The sequence below is a fragment of the Amphiprion ocellaris genome, chromosome 20, assembly GCF_022539595.1.
Source record: "Amphiprion ocellaris isolate individual 3 ecotype Okinawa chromosome 20, ASM2253959v1, whole genome shotgun sequence".
NCBI lineage: Eukaryota > Metazoa > Chordata > Actinopteri > Pomacentridae > Amphiprion > Amphiprion ocellaris.
In genome coordinates, this window is record NC_072785.1 from 8,350,113 (window position 1) to 8,367,552 (window position 17,440).

Sequence of the window (17,440 nt, forward strand, 5' to 3'; positions counted from 1 at the left end):
AAGGAAAGAAGGAAGACAAAAAAAGATTGATAAGGAGACCTGAGCTTTTAAAAGAAGGGTACAAGGAGCAAAGAGTTTTGTGATGACTTGTTAGGAGACACACCAAACATTCACATGCCATCCTTTTGCACCCAAACACACACACACACACACCTGTGGTTCGATGGAGCGGTGGATGGGTGGGGTGCGGGCAGGCTGCATGCCCCCGCTGCTGAAGGACTCGGAGCGGGGAGGGAGGGAGGGGTCGGAGATGCGGTTGGACACTTTGTGCTGCAGCGCTGGGGAGCTCTGTCTGTTCAGCTTAGATCGCTCCTCCACCTGAGACAGGTCACATTACCACTGTCACTCACAGCCAAGCACACGGCACAACCAATCACCACGCTTGACCCGCGAAAAGGTAACGCCGTCCCCCCCATGCAACTCTACGAGCCGCTGGACCATCCTAACGTCGCTCAGCTCTGTGGGATGACAACTACAGTGTGGAATGTTGATGAAAAGAGATTCATGGGAGCCCTTTTCTTACACGTAATGAGACTGCTGCTCTGAGCGATTCAGTGGAAGTCTGGCATTTCTGGTCGTTACCCGTTATAGCACAGTTCAACCAAATCCAAACTTACACAGAAGCCCTCATCAAATGAATATCTCAAATCTTAACTGGCACATGTGGATTTGGTTCATTGTTCACCACCATCTGCCTAATCTTTGTCTCCCCTCCAGTATAACTGTTTGTGCAAATGTTTCTCTAAGTCCCACATACAGCTGAGGAGTAAGAGTGTCTGGTGGCTGTAGACAAAGGTCAAGAATGATCCCTAATCTCCTTTAGCAGACATCGCATTCAAACCACAATAATGGGTTTGAGTATGTGCAAAGGCAGTCTGTGCACATACAAAACCATGTTTCGCAGTTTGGTAAGAGTCTGAGTATCTTTTTCAACGGAACTGTGCTCATGTGTACCAAAGCAAAGGCACACTATACTTTATGTCTATGTGTGAGGAAGGCAGAAAGCTGCTCTTGCCAGCGTAATCTGATTATCAGATTATCTCCTATGCAGTAAGAGAAGGCTCCAAGGAAAGCTCCCAAATGCCAAAATCACACTGTTCCAGTCTAAACAATCTATATTGAATGGTAAATTAGGCATTGAGTCGTGACTCAGCAGGGCATAGTTTTGATAGCTGACCGACCCTTCAGGTAAATATGCGTGTGGAATGAGAATCAGCCCCTTTGGAGGCTTTCTGTAATTCTACATGAGCTCATAATCTAGCAGGATTATTCAAAGATTATGACCTGGGTCAAAGCAACTATGCCATACAGTGCCATTCCTCAAATCTGTGTTAGCAGCCCACTCGGAAGTCAACTACAATGTTGCAACTTCTATGGTGGCAGAAAAATTCAAAAATACTTTGTTAGTTGTTCACATGAAAGGCAGCTACTGATGAAGGAACAAGCTGGAGACAAACAATGTGCTACTGGAAAAGGAACAATCGGTGATTCAGGAGAAGTGCTGCTGTAGACGAAGTCGAGTTTGATCTGTGGAGGCAGTGCGCAATCAAGATTAGCACAAACATTAAGTGACCTACAAGAAAGAGAGAGATCACTGTTAGTAGCCCCCTTTATAGAAGAAAAACCTTTTGGGTAGTGCTGCTTAAATCTCAATTTTGTGTATTTGGGTTTGTCACTTGTTAACACCTCCGTTCTTCACTGTCAGGAATTTGTATTCACTATGGTAGTCCTGGCTGAAATTTTGCATTTTTGTTCCCAAGAGGAAGCAAGGTTTTATTTCCACTCCATTTCTATTGGTAACCCCTGTTCCAAGTCTGAATCATTTGCCTGTTTCTTTTTCAAAGCTAGATTGCACAAGTGGTGCATTGTCCTTGGTGTCACATTAGGAGGACGACCACTGCAGCTCTGATTAATGGTACTAAGGCTTGTTCTGTATGTTCTGATTACTGTTCCAAAGTTGTTACTACCCAAAAACTCTTTCTACTATGGAGGGATAACGGCGCGAACAATCGCATCTACACAAAGAAAAAAACAGAAAAAAATGAGGAAGAACAGAGGGATGACAGAGCACTTCTTTGTTTGTTAGAAGGATCCCACCACCACTTGCACTTAGCCAGGACCCATCACCAAGCTGGGATTTGATTGACTGGTTGACTGACCTAAAGGGAAGCTTGGCCGGGTGGGTTTCCCCGATGCCATCACACCCAATGTCTAGGAGAAGACTCACCAAGGTCGCATTGTGGGTGATAAGGGTTGTAGGGGGCTGGCAGGGTGGGGCATAGGTGCAGGGTTGTAGTTGAGGCTAATCTACCTCTACATCAGAGTGATATTAGACTGTCCCTGAACATCAGCATCTCTCCTTTGGATCCCAATCCCAGTACAGAATATTTTCAGTATATAAAAGAGAACCATTCCAGCTATATAAAATGTAAATATTCAACTTACAAGGGATAAATGTATATACAAAGTCTTTATTATAGACTGTTTGTGTTTAACTGCATACTTCTATGTTTGTAAGAACTTTTAGACCTTGGAGGTAAAAGTATTTCTCAAAAGTGAGGATATATTTGACAATATCAGTAATCACAACTCTATCCAAAATCGAATCAATATTAAACAATACAACACTGTTCATTTAATTAGATAAGATTTGAATCTTTATTTTTTTGATTACTTCCTATGTCCACCTCTATTTTTGATGAAAGTTGTAATTTTCCTTAGCATGGAGGATACAATAAAATTTGTGGACACTTGTTGTGCCTTTCTTTAGATAATATTTTTCAGCTACTGTTTACTGGAGTTGTTGTGTTGCTCTACTTTTATATTCTGTTCTTCTGGACTCAAGTAAGGCAACATGCTTGGGCAGCTCATAGTGTTCACTTGTTTCTTCTTGCATGATTTTGGCACTGTGCTTTGGATGGTTATCATCTTGAAAAATTTCTCATCTGCCAGGAGACTTGAAGTTATCTTATTTGCCACTATTTTGATATATCTACAGGTATTCGTGCCTCATATCACACTCCCACCTCTGTGCTTCACTGTCAGAAATTTGCATTCACTATGGTCGTCCTGGCTGAAATTTTGCAGTTTTGTTCCAAAGAGGAAGCAAGTTTTTCTTCCCCCCCATTTCATTTCCATTGATAATCCCTGTTCCAAGTTTGAATCACTTGCCTAAGTGTTTTTCAAAGCCAGATTGTGCAAGTAGTGTATTGTCCTTGGGGTCACTTCAGGAGGACGACCACTGCAGCTCTGATTAATGGTACTATGGCTCGTTCAATATCTTTTGATTACTGCTCCAAAAGCATTTTTCATTGGCCACTGATCTTCCTATATCCTTTTCTACCTTTGACAAGTCAAACAGTAGACTTAAGATACAGACAGACAGATGCAGCCGATAGCTCCTAGATTTATGAAGTTTTGATGTTCACAGGTCATTTTCTAACCATATTCGTTCAGTTAGGTGATTTGGAAATTGCTTACTTTTATTTCAATGATCACAGGTTTTTTTTTTCACTTTTAGTGAGTTTCTACATGAGGGCCTGTTCTTTTCAATGTAGTCTTTCTAAAGTATTTGTCTTTAATTTTTCATCAGACAAAATACTCTAGACATAATGCAGTTATTGAGAGGTGGGACAATCTAGAATCATTGTACTTTTAAGTGATATTGCACAGGGGTGTACTCGTTTCTGTTGTACATTGTACGATCAATGAGACAACTGACACAGAAGAAATGTGTCATCATAACCTCCATGTGGTATCAACTAGTACTAAACAGACGAGGTTGTCCTCAAATTGTAGTTGTGATGGCCGGGGCCCAGAAACGGTCAAATTTTTTTTTTTTAAATCACAAATATAGAAGTACAAGTGTTCTTATATACACATCTGCTTTGGAGAAGAGTCTAGGGCTCTGCTCCAACGGGTGTGATCAGGGTCTGGGATCCAAAGGGAGAGCCTCTTGGGGAGCAGTGAGGTGTAACATTAGGTGAGATAAGGATGGGAATGGAAGTCTGGTTGGACAAGAGGAGGGTGGCTTGGAAAGGTGGATAACGTATCATGGTCATGTTGGACCCAAAGTCGACAGGAGACATTAGAGGGGAGCCAATGCTGGACCCTGATCTTGAGGATGTGGGAGAGCATGAGGGCGTGATTTGTGGTGAAGTCAGAGGAGAAAGACACAACGATGGAACTGAACTGATTGGACTTCGGCGTTCCAAGTGTTCGGCAGAACAACTACTCTGTAGATTAGCCAGGTTGTGTCTGAGTAAACCATCGGGGGCAGAAGCATTAAGGTCACACATAGAGGAGCTACCTCTCATTGCATTGTACCCCTGTGTCCCTAATGATCTGCCCCGAGTAGAAGGGGGGATAGGGAAGCAACTGCTATCTGGGACTTGGAGAAGATTGCCACTGTTTGAGGCAGGTGAATAGGAGTTCCTCTGTCTAGCTAGGGCAGAGTGGAGAGCATTTACCGGGAAGGATTGAGAAAAGGGGTCAGTTTCGTCAAAGTCCTCCGAGTCTGAGGACAACATAATGTTCCCACAGCTGTGAGCTGGCTTCATCTGTGTGTGCCACCCTCCTTTATAACCAGGGTCTATGTCTACATCTACTCTTCTGCAGGGTGAGTGTGACCTGCTGCGAAGATGATCACTAACCGGTTTGAGCATATTGTTGGAAACAGGGTTAGAACCAGAGTGGGGATTCTGGACCTTTCCTGGAGGATGCAGATGAAGAGCCTGTGGGTCTGGAGACAATAGCCCCTGGATGGCTGCCTGATTGGGGGCAGATAGAGGCCTGTCTCTGTGTTTATCTTTTTGATTGCTAGGACCAGGTGAATAAGGGTTGGGTACTGGATTAGACTGACTGACTGGTCCTTGACTAATCCGCCTCGGGCTACGACCTCTTTCGCAGTGTTTCTGCGCCCGAAACTCCCTGACCTGCTGACTTATCTCCTGCTTCAACCCTGGATCTAGGGACTCCCCAGGTTCTAATGAAATACGAATATGGGGGAGGTGGTTGGAGAGGAGCTGGGCAGCATGGGAGGGGCTTCGCCTAGGGGCCTGAGCTCTGGGCTGGCCATGAGGGCTGGAGGTTGGTGCTGGTTGGTTGAATGACTGGTGATGTCGAAGGTGGGAGCGAGGTGGGTTACCGTGAGCATGCTGCTGCTTCAGGACCTAAGAGTAAGAGTCAGAGGAGGGTGAGCAGTACAACAAACACAAAACAGACACCATACAGTGCAAAGCACCAACGCTCATTTTAAAAAGGTAGATTCAGAAAGCAAAATCTCGACTCGTGCTCCTTCAAGAACCGCTGGTAGGAGTAGGACCTGCTGAATGAGACATTCACAAGACAAAAAGGCCACTTGTGGACGCTGACTTTCAAAACATCACTCATGTCATTTTTCGTGCACAACTTTCCTCAGAACTGGTACATTTCCTCATCCAAGAATTTTGGAAACTAGCTCATCACAGCTTCACACCCGCATGCATGCTTTTATATGCCATGCATGTTGGGACTTACCTCTTTTGCCCAGGCAGGCTTGTCATTAGGATTGATGACATCCTTGTAGTGGTAAAGCTGTTTCTTCTCTGCTTGTCGTCCCTCCTGCTGCTGCTGCTGCTGCTGTTGTTGCTGCTGCTGCTGTAGAGACACCAGGTAGGCTCTCTCCTGCTGCAGCTGCCTCTGTAGCCGTTCCGCCTGTCGCTGCTCCTCAATCTGCTTACGCTTGTACTCCTGGAGGGGCAGAAACGTTGAAAGTGAGTGGAAGGAGGATGGACAGATGGGTCACAAGTGAGGGCTGGTATAGGAGGAAAGACAGAAAGAAAGATTAAGGTGAGTGGAGAAATGGAACTGAAGGTTGTGAAAGGAGACAGAGATCAACACCAAAACAAATTTTCTAATTCACCCTATTTCTAAACAGAAGCAATTGTAATAGAAGTTGCAAAGCATAATTATTACTTTTAGTATTTACAAGCTTCGTTTTACAGCATAACTTGAATAGTTGGCACAATGTGAAGCAACTGAGGAACTCTCACTTGTTTTGTTTGCAAATGCTATCAGAGAGACACAAGTCTGTCACCAGATTTGAGTCATGCATTCACAAAAATATGCACAACAGCTGATAAACACAAACAATGACAACATGAAGACACACTTGTCACAACTGCAACCACAAATGCAAGGCTGATGATGGATAAAGGGGACCAGGACATCAGATGTAGGATTTTGATTGATAACATGAAACAGGGTAGTGGAAGGTAAGTTTTAAGAGGGAAGGAGGCAGGAAGGAGAGAGTAAAAAGTGAAGGGGAAGACGTCATGATATGGCTCGTGGTTTTTTAGTGGCTTGTGTGGTTTACATAGGTTGGATCTCAAAAATTTCCTTGCAGGTTCTGCACCTAATTTCAAACTTTAAGCTTGATAAAAACAGCATGAGATAAATGCTACACACCATACTTCATAATTCCTTGCACTTTTCAAGCTCAACTGTTGCTTGAGACAAGACTGGGGCATCGAGAGAAACGCTCTGTGGAAAACAACATTGTCCTATTTTCTCTTTGCGTAGGCCAACATGACAGGGCTGCCAAAACATTATTTTTGCACCCTCTGGGGAATCCTTTGAGATCCAGCCAACTTAATGATACCATACATGCAATCAGTGATGTGAATAAATCCACACAGGCATTAGAGATAAGCGATTCATTGTTTCATGTTTTCCCCCCCCAAATCTGTAGCTCTAACAGGCTGAGGAGGTTCTGACTGTGGATTCCTCGGTACGACAGCCACTCGGGGCCATGCAGTGGGGATATGGGACCACACAGCACAGATGGGGAGCGGTAGTAACACGTGGGAGGGCCATGATTACCAGCAATAAAGCCTGTTCCTGCAGTAGCTGCTGCTGGAGAATCTCTAACTGCCTCTGCTCCTCTTCCAGCTGTCTACGGATATACTCCTGAGCAGCATGTCGGCACAAGGAGATAGAAAGAGCATGAGAGAAAAATCAGGAAATTTGAACACACGGAGGGAGAGAAAACAGAAAGAGGAACTAGAGAAGATAATATCCTGAAGTGGCTATGAATGAGGAGAGAACATGATAGTAAGAAAGCCAGACGAAGTGAAGAAGACAGTGTCCTCAAACAATCGTAATATGTTACAAAGGAAAACTGGCAAGGATATCTTTCCAAAACAGCTGAAAAAAGCGTGGGAGGAGAGCCAATGGAGCGATAAAGAGGGAGTCGGACAGACAGAATATACACATCAGAAGTGTAGTTCACAGAGAGGACAGGAGAAAGAACTGTTAAAAGAAAGAAAGATACAGAACAAGTCAAAATATAAGAAAGAGTGGGACCAAAATTAGAAAGAGGGTCTCAGAGAAAGCTTCAGAAACAAGGTCCACGATTTAAACCTGACTTTGCTATACTGACAGCCTTACAATGTCATTTTCCTTATTTTCTAAAACTTTATAGGAGGAATTTTCAATTTCAGTGAGGAACTTTTAATAGCTTTTTGACATACAGAACACAATGACGACAAAAATGGGAAATAAAATGAGTGCAAGAGAGAAGAAGGATCACTTGAGATAAGGGAATATTCCAACAAAAGATCTGCCAGCACTAAAGGACAAAGTATGGATGAAGAGAAAGGAAACTCAGGGGCTGAATTTATATCATTTTATGCAAACTTTATGTAATGTAGCAAGTTTTAGTACTTTTTGTTGAATATTTCAAAAAAAGATTTATGTATTTAAGATGGAAAACATTTGGCTTTTATCCGTTTTTGTCAAGCTTTGAGCTGGGTTTTGACATTTTATAAAAGACTGCACATAATACAGCTAGAACTGAAGACGAAAATTCCTTTAGACATTCAGACACAATATTATGAGACCTCAAATGTGTCCTTGGATCTCAACAGGACCCTAAAGTACGATCAGTAATAGAATGTACTGCTATATTGTGAAAATCTAACCATTAGTCATCACCTTACAAATGGTTCTGGATTTCTGAAACGTGAAACAAGATAAACATTAGCTGACACTACAGAACTTTCCCACAACTACTGAATATACATCTTCAGCTGTCCGAAACATCATGAAATTACCAAGCTGTTGAATTAAAAGAAGGCTATCCGGAAACTAACAGACCCAGGAGGTGTAGTCATTTACAGGCATAAAGTAAGAGCTGAAAATAAGAGACAATAAAAGAAGAATGTGGCCATAAACAGGAAAATTAAGAAATCACACAGCAACTGTATAATTAGATCCTGTGTGTCTGAAGTCCTAAAAGAAATTTAGCAAAATACGTCCTGGAGGTAGTTTAAGCAAAACAGAAAGTGAAGACAGTCTGAGACATTTGGTATAAAAGAAACAAGCAAACAGAAAACAGGGTTTCAGGGCAAATGATGGATTTTAGCCTTGAATCATCATCATATTCCTCTAGCCCCACACTGCCTGTTTACATACTGTATTGGAGTTTGAAGATAATATATTAGCAAGTGTATGAACCTGTTCTCTCTCTGCATGCCTCCTCTCCTCCTCTCTACGGAGCTGCTCCATTTCCTCGTAGCGTCTCCTCTGTTCCCTCTCATGCTGTTTCCTCAGCTCTCGCTCTCGCTGCTGCTGCTGTTGATGTCAAGGAGGAAGGGAAGAACATGGAAGATTCACCATCAACACACCATGAATTGTCTCCTTTCATGCACAAATTAAGAAAACATGCCTCAAAAGAGAGAGATTCAGAAAAGCGCTAAAAATTTTTGATTTGCGCCCTCGTTCGATCTGCTTTCTTTCTGTTACGTTTCACACCTTCTACAGTGGATTCGCACTTTAACCAACATGCCTGCCTTTGCGCACACAGAGTCCCAGACACACACTTGGCCCTGACTGGTGGGGTCATGTTAGTTGAGCCGAGTCATGGTGCTTAGCCGTGCGTTGGGAGGCAAGCCCTGGTGGGAACCCGGAGAGAGTACACAGATTATGGGCTAAGGATTTCCTTCTGTAAGCCTGCTTTCTGGTACTAAGAGAGCAACACTGGGGAAAAGGCTGCGTGTGTCTTTATAATACTCTCTTTCTCTGTCCTCTACCAATATGTTCAGTTAAAACTACTAAAGTTTAAATATCCAGAACGAGGAAGAATTATGTGTCCATATAGGGCCTAAAGAGTGTCACAGAAGAAAGCATGGAGAGTTCATGTATTTCAGGCAGTTCAAATAGAATACTATAGTCATTTATGCAAAAATTACCTCTGACACTGTGCCATGGCTGATAAGTTGACAAAATATATTTGAATGAGCTGTTTTGGTACATTTGCAACAGGTACTTTTTGGGCTATCAACACTCTGAACCCATAAGTCCACCTGTAAGTTTGAAAAATATGTTGTCTTTTAAAAATCTACAAAATTACAGCATGTATCACAGCCAGAAACGGTAAAAACAGAAATAATTGTCAGATTTTCAACTTACTGATTGTCCTGAATCATCATCATGATCTGTTTAAAAACCAAATCTAAGTTTCAAATCATGAAAGTCCATCCAAATCACTTTATGAATTCCATCATATTTAAAATCTGTCAAAAACAGCATTCGTGTTCACCAAATTAAGGAAAAACATTCAAATTCTGCTCTTTTTGGGTTCTATCATGTATCATTAGTGACTCAGCTACAACTGACAGTAAAGTCACAAAAGTTGTGGGACTTTTTGGCTGAACTGCAGGCTGTGTGGTTGTGGTGGTTCCATAGAGGTGCAGGACTATATTGCATGATAAAAACAAAACATGCCTAAAAACAGCATGGGGTTCAGAGGGTTGATGGTACTGTACAATATCCATACTTGCTGTAGATACACTGATCAGCCACGACATCAAAAACCACCTGCCTAATATTTTGTAGATTCCAGCTGTATCAACAAAACTTACCCATTTATGGTATGAACACAGGACCTCTAGGGGTGTTCTGTGGTGTCTAAGACCAGAACATTGATAGAGGATGTTTGGGTCCAATAGGTTGTGGTTTGGGGCTTAATGAGATTAGGGAGCTTGTCTCATAGAGGCTAATTGGACTAAGATCTGGCGAGCCTCAAGGCCTGGTCAAGAGGCTCTTGGTTGTGTTCCTCGAGCTATTTCTCAGTAATTTTGGAATGTCGCAGGATACATTATCTAGCTGGAGGTAGGCTGCTGCTATCTGCTGCCATGGAGAGGTGTGTTTAGTCTGTTTAGGTGGGTGGTATGTGGATCTAAGCAGAACTTTGCCTTGTAACAAGGTCATTCATCACTTCATCCGCCAGTGATTTCAATGGTGTGGCTGATCGAGGTAACTACATCCAAGTTCGACCTACATGCCTCCTCTCCAACCAATCTCGACTCACCTCTTCTAGCCGCCTCCTCTGCTCCTTCTGCTCCTCAATGCGTTTCTGCCTCTCGGCCAACAGTAGGCGTTTGTGCTCCTCATTCTGCTGTTGCTCCAGCTGTTGCCGCCGCTGTGCTTCCGAACGTTCCTTATTGGCCAGCTGGAGGCGCAGGAAGTCTCGCCTCAGGGTTGACTCTCCAGGGATGTTAATAATGGAGCTGGGAATGGGTCAATTAAAAAAAAAAAAAAAAAAAAAAACAGTAGAAAAACATTATTTTTAGTTAGTAGGGAAAATGTGAAGTATGTGTTGGGTATAAAGTTAGTTGGTTAATATGGGTTTAAATTGGTACAGTGTGTTTGAAGAAGATACTGACCTTGGTTCACCCATGTCTCTTTCTTCATCCTCCTCTTCACTGCCACTGTATTCATATTCTGTCTCATCTGTTGGAGTGAGAGAGAGAGAGAAAGAATAAAAGAAATAAAACACAAGTAATTACCAATGGAGAGCAAAGCCATTCCACTTCACGTTCAGAAGTTTTCACTTGAACTACCTCCGTTCATTACCAAACCGCTCACGATTTTGGCATTCCCAGATCCTCGTTCCTTCAAGGCACTTTCTTTTAGCCGCTTTGAATAAGAGTATAAATTGTAATTTTACTGTGTGTAGCGAGGTGGAGAACATTAGCTCGGAGCTCTTTCAGCCGGTCGGGGGCTTAATGCATAACAGCCGCAGAAGAGGCCCAGCTCTTCCCTGAGACACATCCACACGGACCCGTCCTCGTAGTGTGACAAAGTGACAGCTGGAGAAATTCACAGTCCCCACAATGACAAGACATTTCTATATATCATTGTGACGTCCGCCCTGCAGTATGTTGTTTCTTGAAGCGGTTAATGTGGTTCTTACTGCCGCTGTTCTGTGTCCTACTGTCAGTCTATCACTCAGACACTCATGAGCGTGCGTTCGCATCGTAGTGGAGTTTAATGGAAGTCTGTCACTTTCATTTCCCGCCTCGCTGCAAACCACGAATGCGCCGGGCATGTGCGTGAGAATCCGAGTTTGTGTTTGTATCTGAAAGCCTCACCCCCCTGCACTGAGCCTTTTTTTCATGCAACAAGTGTGTATTCATGTGTGTGAGAAAGCATGTCAGTCATATATTCAATGGGTGTGCTTGCTGAAGTCTAGACGAATCAGTTTTTCCCGCAATAAACGTTCAGAAGATGTAGATTTTGAAGTTGCTGTAGTGGAAAAAGTATTCAGATCTTTCACAAATGAAAGTCCTGCATGACAAAACCTACTTATCCTACGCCGCATTAAGCTAAAAGCAGTGGCTGATTGTTAACGCTGAAGCATCAGTGTTTCAGCAGCATGTTGCTGTTGTAGCTGCTGCAGGTTTGAACTACTTCATATACAGTTGTAAATAAAGGGACTGCAGATATATCTGAGGGGTTGTCAGATGATTAATGGGAGCAGAAAGAAGAAAAAGTCTATTCTACAGATTCATTTTCAGTTTTTGGACTTTTTCTCTAATCATTGATTTTTTATAAGATATTAGAACATTTATTGAAATGAAACCATGTGTAAAGTTAGAAAGGAAAATCACTGTTTGGTGAAGCCAAAGCAAACATCTGAAATGTGACCCTGACTACACACGGCTTTAAGTTAGAGGTCAGAAGCCAATAAAGTTGGAAACCACTGATGTGATCTTTAACAATTTGCTGCATGTTAAAAGTTTGTTATATTGCCCATTGTGTAAACTATTAATCTTAAAAGTAACTAAAGCTGTCAAACAAATGTAGTGGAGTACAATCATAAAGCAGCACAAATAATGTTTTTCATTGTTGGTCACTGTGTCCATTTTTACAATACCTCAGTGTAATTCAGTTTTATGGTTTTTAATTTTATTGTAATCACATCAGCCTCATTGATCATTGTTTAGTCACCTACAGGCATATCGGCGCAGTAGTACAGTTATGCTAATACAAACCAAGGATTTCATCCTGCTGCTTCACATTAAAAACACAGCAAGACGCAGCAAGACAACCGACTCCTCACTGTGCTCTACTGTTGTGTTGGAATAGACTTGCAGCATGTGTCACAAACTGTGCTTGCTTATTACCAGTAACCATAAAAGACCCCAAATAAGCCAGAAAAGGAAACTTACAAGATTGAACTATGTATCTTCAACTGAAAATAATTTCTTTAAGATTTGAGTTTTGGCAGGAAATAATGCAAATAAATGATCTGAGCAGGTGCCACTAGTATCTTTTCAGGTGCTGGAAACTGTAGCTTGTTAATGAACCTGTTGTTTCACCTGCCACACGTGTATCACTGTGTATAAATGTGTTCAAATGGAGGTAACCCTCACCTCTTTCTCCTCTCTTCTTCTTGGTGCGGTCAATGTGGTCCTTCAGCTGGATGCGGATTTGTCTCTCGTTGGGCAGGTCTCTGATGAACGGGTGTTTGAGGAGCTGCTCTGTGCTGGGTCTTTGGCTGTGGCTCTTCACCAGACAGCTCTCTATGAAGGACTGGAACTTTTTCGACCTAAAAACCACACAAAAGCGCATACCGGAAATGCATCTGAAAAACTTCACCGTATGGCATTTAATTTCCCTGCTCTTACTCTGATGTGTCTGGAAATATGGAATGCAATTGTTAAGACGCACACTCACCACTTCTTTGACTTGAGTCTGGGGGCCGGGTTCCGTGGAATGAGGAAGAGGGCTCTCATTGGGTGCATGTCACACAGTGCTAAACAGTCAGATATTAGGTAGCAAACAAAGGAGTTAGGGTGCATGTTATTAGGTAATTGCAAAATTATCACACATCCATGTATGTTCAACTTTGGTGAAACCAAATTATGTCCTTCCATTACAGTGAGCAAGTATCTTGGCCGGATCAAAAGTTGTTTTTTTAAAAACTAAAATTAATCAGAAGGCGGCAGCTTGTCCTGTCACCTGTAATGATAACAACTGCACCTCTAGGAATAAGATAATGAACAAAAGAAAGACCAAACATCGGGCAGCAGCTTGGCAATGTGACAACCAATTTTGTATTTGCTCCTTAATTAAAATGATGGCTCAGTTGCAGCAGCCTGGACAGACAAATGATCCGACTGCTGATTACAGCGATCTACTGCAGCAGCTCTAAGAAATGAGGTGTTGAGTGGATACGTACGTGGTGCTCCTTCAGCCATCTCTATCGCTGTGATTCCCAGTGACCATAAATCGCTCTGAAATCAAGGGAATATAAATATTTAGGGTGATGAGAAAAGTGAGAGGATCTTTAAAGGAAAGGAGGTTGTTAAAATCACCTTAAAGTCGTATGTGGCGTCGGGGTTTTCATCACAAGCGATGACTTCGGGAGCCATCCAATATGGCGTTCCGATAAATGTGTTCCTCCTTCCTACTGTTCTGTCCAACTGGGCCGAAACTCCAAAGTCCACTATGTACACAGATGAAACCAGTTAGCTTTACTGCAATACCCAACATGCAAAAGCTTCCCCAGTTCACATGTATAATCCCCTCCTCGTTGGGATTTAAGGGGAAGAGGAGGGAGAAAGAGACAGAATCCCTTCTTCAGCAGTCTGCCCCATGAACGGCGACAAAGAGATGAGTAGGCCGGTATTCAGCATAAAAAGAAGAAAGAAAAGCCACACGCGCCGCCATCTGAAACTTCACACCGCCTACAGCCCTCCCTGGCCCTAAAGCCATTTTGTCAAGTGAGGGTTAGATGACAGACTGACCTAGTTTGACCTCTGCGTTCTCCGTCAGCAGGACGTTCTGTCCCTTGATGTCTCTGTGGATGACCTTGTGCTGATGGAGATGAGTCAGACCCTGCAGACGGTGACAGAGACAGGAGGCTGTGACGGAGAGTCAATGCAGCAACAAGCCAAAATGTGATTATTATTATTATTACTATATAAAGAGCTCATTTCCAAAAGGAAGCGTCGTGGAGCAGTGCTAGCAGCTTCTGGGTCGCTGATGTGCAGCTCACCTTGACCTCTGACCTCTAAAAAGACTCCTTACAAGGAAAAATGCTTATCATAATTGCAGCAGTAGAAGTAATATCACAAGTTTTAGCTGTTGGATTTCAGTATTTATTATTTGTAGTATTGTACAGGTCTAGATTTTAGTGGCAAAACAGTCTAACCCACAACCCAATACAATACAGCATTGCAGTGGCGCTTAGAATGTTAGACCATTCTTGAAAACACAAAAGTCTGGACCCATTTTTCTCAAAAACTACAGAAAGTGGGTTAGACCACTCTGCTTCCAAACCCTTCAAATGTTATGTATACATGGTATGTTGTTCTTATGAGAATCTTTCATTCTCTTTTTAAATAATCTTTTTATAGATGGCTTAGAAGTATTTTTTGTTTTTTTATTTATACACTTCTGACTGATGCACTTTACTGTTGTAGAAGGACAAACAAAGATATTCTATTCTATTCTTAAATGCATGAAAAATTCCTTGTTGCTAGCATAAATAAATGAATTGAATGGTTCAGTAAATCCAGCAAACTACATCCATGCGTCAGATATTTATGTCTTCACAGTTTTAGAAATATTTCACTAGAGCATCTTGTATTGACTGTAAAGCAACTGAAATAATAACAAGTAAAAAACAGAGAAATGTGAGGCATTTGGGAAAAACACAGTGAAAACATGAAAAAGAAACAGAAAGAAGGGCGATAAAGAAAGCATAAAAACGTAAAGGGGCAGAGGCAGCACGTCAAGGCAAAACAGAAAGCACAAAACAAGATGAGAGATGAGGGGTGAACAAAGAAAAAGAAAAAAAACAGTGGATGAAAAGAAATCATTGTTTGGAGCAGCACTGCGTATAACTGACAAGATGCAGTGATATTGCTGCTCTGTGTTTGCGGCCAGAGTCCTCAGCATCCAAAACATATCACAACAGATTGCCCAGATAGGACGTGGGGGGTGAATGAGTGCAATTTTCCCAGGAAAATTCAATACATGGCTTCACATCAGTCCATAACAGAGAGATACAGTCCATAACTACCAGCGATTGCTATCACAGTACAGCTATGTGTCAATCATATAGCACACATTTTTAAAAAAAAAAAGGGTAAAGGCATCATACCAAGGAATTAAGGATATAGGAACTGTGGATTTTATCAAATCAATTTTTTTTTTTGTTTTTTTTTTTTACTATAGTAACAATTAAATTAGGCTTTTTCTGGCTGTTGACAGGTTTAATCTGCTCTTGTCTCATTTTGAACACTAAAGAAAACAATAAGAAATAGATTAGAGCCAAGTCAAAATCCCATTAGTCCAAAAGTGAAACGTGTCCTTCACTGAACCTGTTTTGACTCACCGATGGCTTCTCATATTGACACTTGATTTATTATCTCATTCTTGCTGTTAATTGCAATGCTAATAGTTCAAGATCAGTGCTACTTACCCTGAGAATCTCTCTGCAGATGTAAGCGGTCCACTCCTCCTTCAGAGAGTTACCCTTGGTGTTCTTGATCAAGTCTGTCACTGAGCCAGCGCCACAGAACTCCATCACCAGCTACACACATATACACACATACAGATTTGATCACTGACTGCCAAAACCAGCAATCCTTGTTTACTAATCATGTTCTACAATATTATAAATAAATTAACCACAAAGATTTCATTTTTTACTCGTTATCAAGTACTAAGTTACAGTCAATATGGTGTTTGGTTAGCAAGTGATACTATGTGCCAAGATCATGCTAACAAAGCTATGTCAGCATGTTTTTTGAGCATTTATGCAAATAAGAAGTACAGTAAAAATGTTTTATGTGCAGCATTTTATGTATGTGGTGCATTCACTGGAGCTGGATGTGACAAATGTTTGGTTGGAAACTGCTTAAAAGATCACTGGACTGGCCATTGCAGCTTTTAAAAAATACATTATTTTGTTCAACATATCTCTGTAACAAAAAAGATTAGCTGATGTATTGTTATTGCATTTATATGATCACAAAGTGTGGTTACCATCCTCAAAAACCTACTCTGAGTAGGGAAGCACGACTTGATTTTTTACCAATTTTCCACTTGTGCTCATTGTTTTCTAACTAATTTTAGTTGATTGTAGATGCTAATATTGATATATGCACATATTTTCTCAACCTAATTGCCAAGAACATCAAGTTTCCCCCCCTGCAGGGGAATTAAAATATTGTTATGCCTACTTAAATGTGCTTTCACGAGGCAAAATAAGAAATCTGCTTCAACTTACAAGGAAAACATGGCATATTTAGTTTGATATGACATTTTCAAAAAGGTATTATCTGCCTGACAAGGTTCATTTTGGCTGATATTTCCTTTAAAAACCTTTAGCGGCTGATATCAAAGATTGTTAATCATCGTGTATGCCTGTGTTTTACATATGAAAGTCTTGCACTGACTATGGAGTGACTAACATGGGATTTTTAAAGGACAATATTGATGCAAATTATTGGTAATCAAGAAGGCCCATAACCGATATTTTGAACAAATATATATTAACTGTCACGTAACAGTGTGTGATAGCAGATAGCCTGTCATTCATCAATTCATCAACTAGGCATCATTCATTCATAATAAGGGTGATTATAACTGAATGTGTAAAGTAGAAATAAATAATATATGTGCTCATGTGAGACTGAGAAATTGATCAGTTTGCCTCCTGCTGTTATTCTCTATTTTCTTAAGCTTTTACTGTTGGATCACTTTTATTGCCCTCCAAGGTCCATGTCTTAAACCAGGTCATGATTATTGTTTTCCAGACTCTGTTTCAGGGTAATCTGAGGCGGTCTTCTTACTTAGCCGCTAGCCACTGGCATAGCTTTAGCCACTGTGATAGTACCTAATTTCCTGGTTTGTGGCAACAGCTTGTGTTCACTTTTTTCAGTCTTTGCTAGAGAGAAATTTCTGAGACCACAGAGCGATTACAGACAGAGATAGGAGGCTGCATCAGACCTGAAGTAGTGCATTTAATTTAGCACTAGTCGGTCAATAATTTACCAATACTAATAATCGGAAAAATGCCAAATATCAACCATGACAATAGCCTGATAATCGGTCTACCCCTAGCACTGACGCATTTGTGCCAACAAAAGTGAATGTGATT

General features: G+C 41.6%; 1 protein-coding gene across 17 annotated transcripts in view; it reads right to left on the reverse strand.

The window, feature by feature from the left end:
- The window catches only part of tnika (TRAF2 and NCK interacting kinase a), a 70,412-nt gene that overhangs the window by 15,636 nt on the left and 37,336 nt on the right, over window positions 1-17,440 (reverse strand). For 4 of the 17 annotated variants that reach the window (XM_035948764.2, XM_023272210.3, XM_035948770.2 and 1 more), the window contains exons 5-17: window positions 15,758-15,868; window positions 14,076-14,166; window positions 13,644-13,774; window positions 13,508-13,562; window positions 13,003-13,081; window positions 12,699-12,874; window positions 10,707-10,773; window positions 10,352-10,550; window positions 8,497-8,613; window positions 6,862-6,948; window positions 5,518-5,730; window positions 4,653-5,171; window positions 154-318 (exon numbers count right to left, since the gene is read on the reverse strand). In XM_035948764.2, coding sequence (XP_035804657.1) covers window positions 154-318; window positions 4,653-5,171; window positions 5,518-5,730; window positions 6,862-6,948; window positions 8,497-8,613; window positions 10,352-10,550; window positions 10,707-10,773; window positions 12,699-12,874; window positions 13,003-13,081; window positions 13,508-13,562; window positions 13,644-13,774; window positions 14,076-14,166; window positions 15,758-15,868 — 2,010 coding nt within the window. The remainder of the gene's footprint in view (window positions 1-153; window positions 319-4,652; window positions 5,172-5,517; window positions 5,731-6,861; window positions 6,949-8,496; window positions 8,614-10,351; window positions 10,551-10,706; window positions 10,774-12,698; window positions 12,875-13,002; window positions 13,082-13,507; window positions 13,563-13,643; window positions 13,775-14,075; window positions 14,167-15,757; window positions 15,869-17,440) is intronic. The other 13 variants (XM_035948786.2, XM_023272242.3, XM_023272284.3 and 10 more) reach the window with 5 other exon arrangements.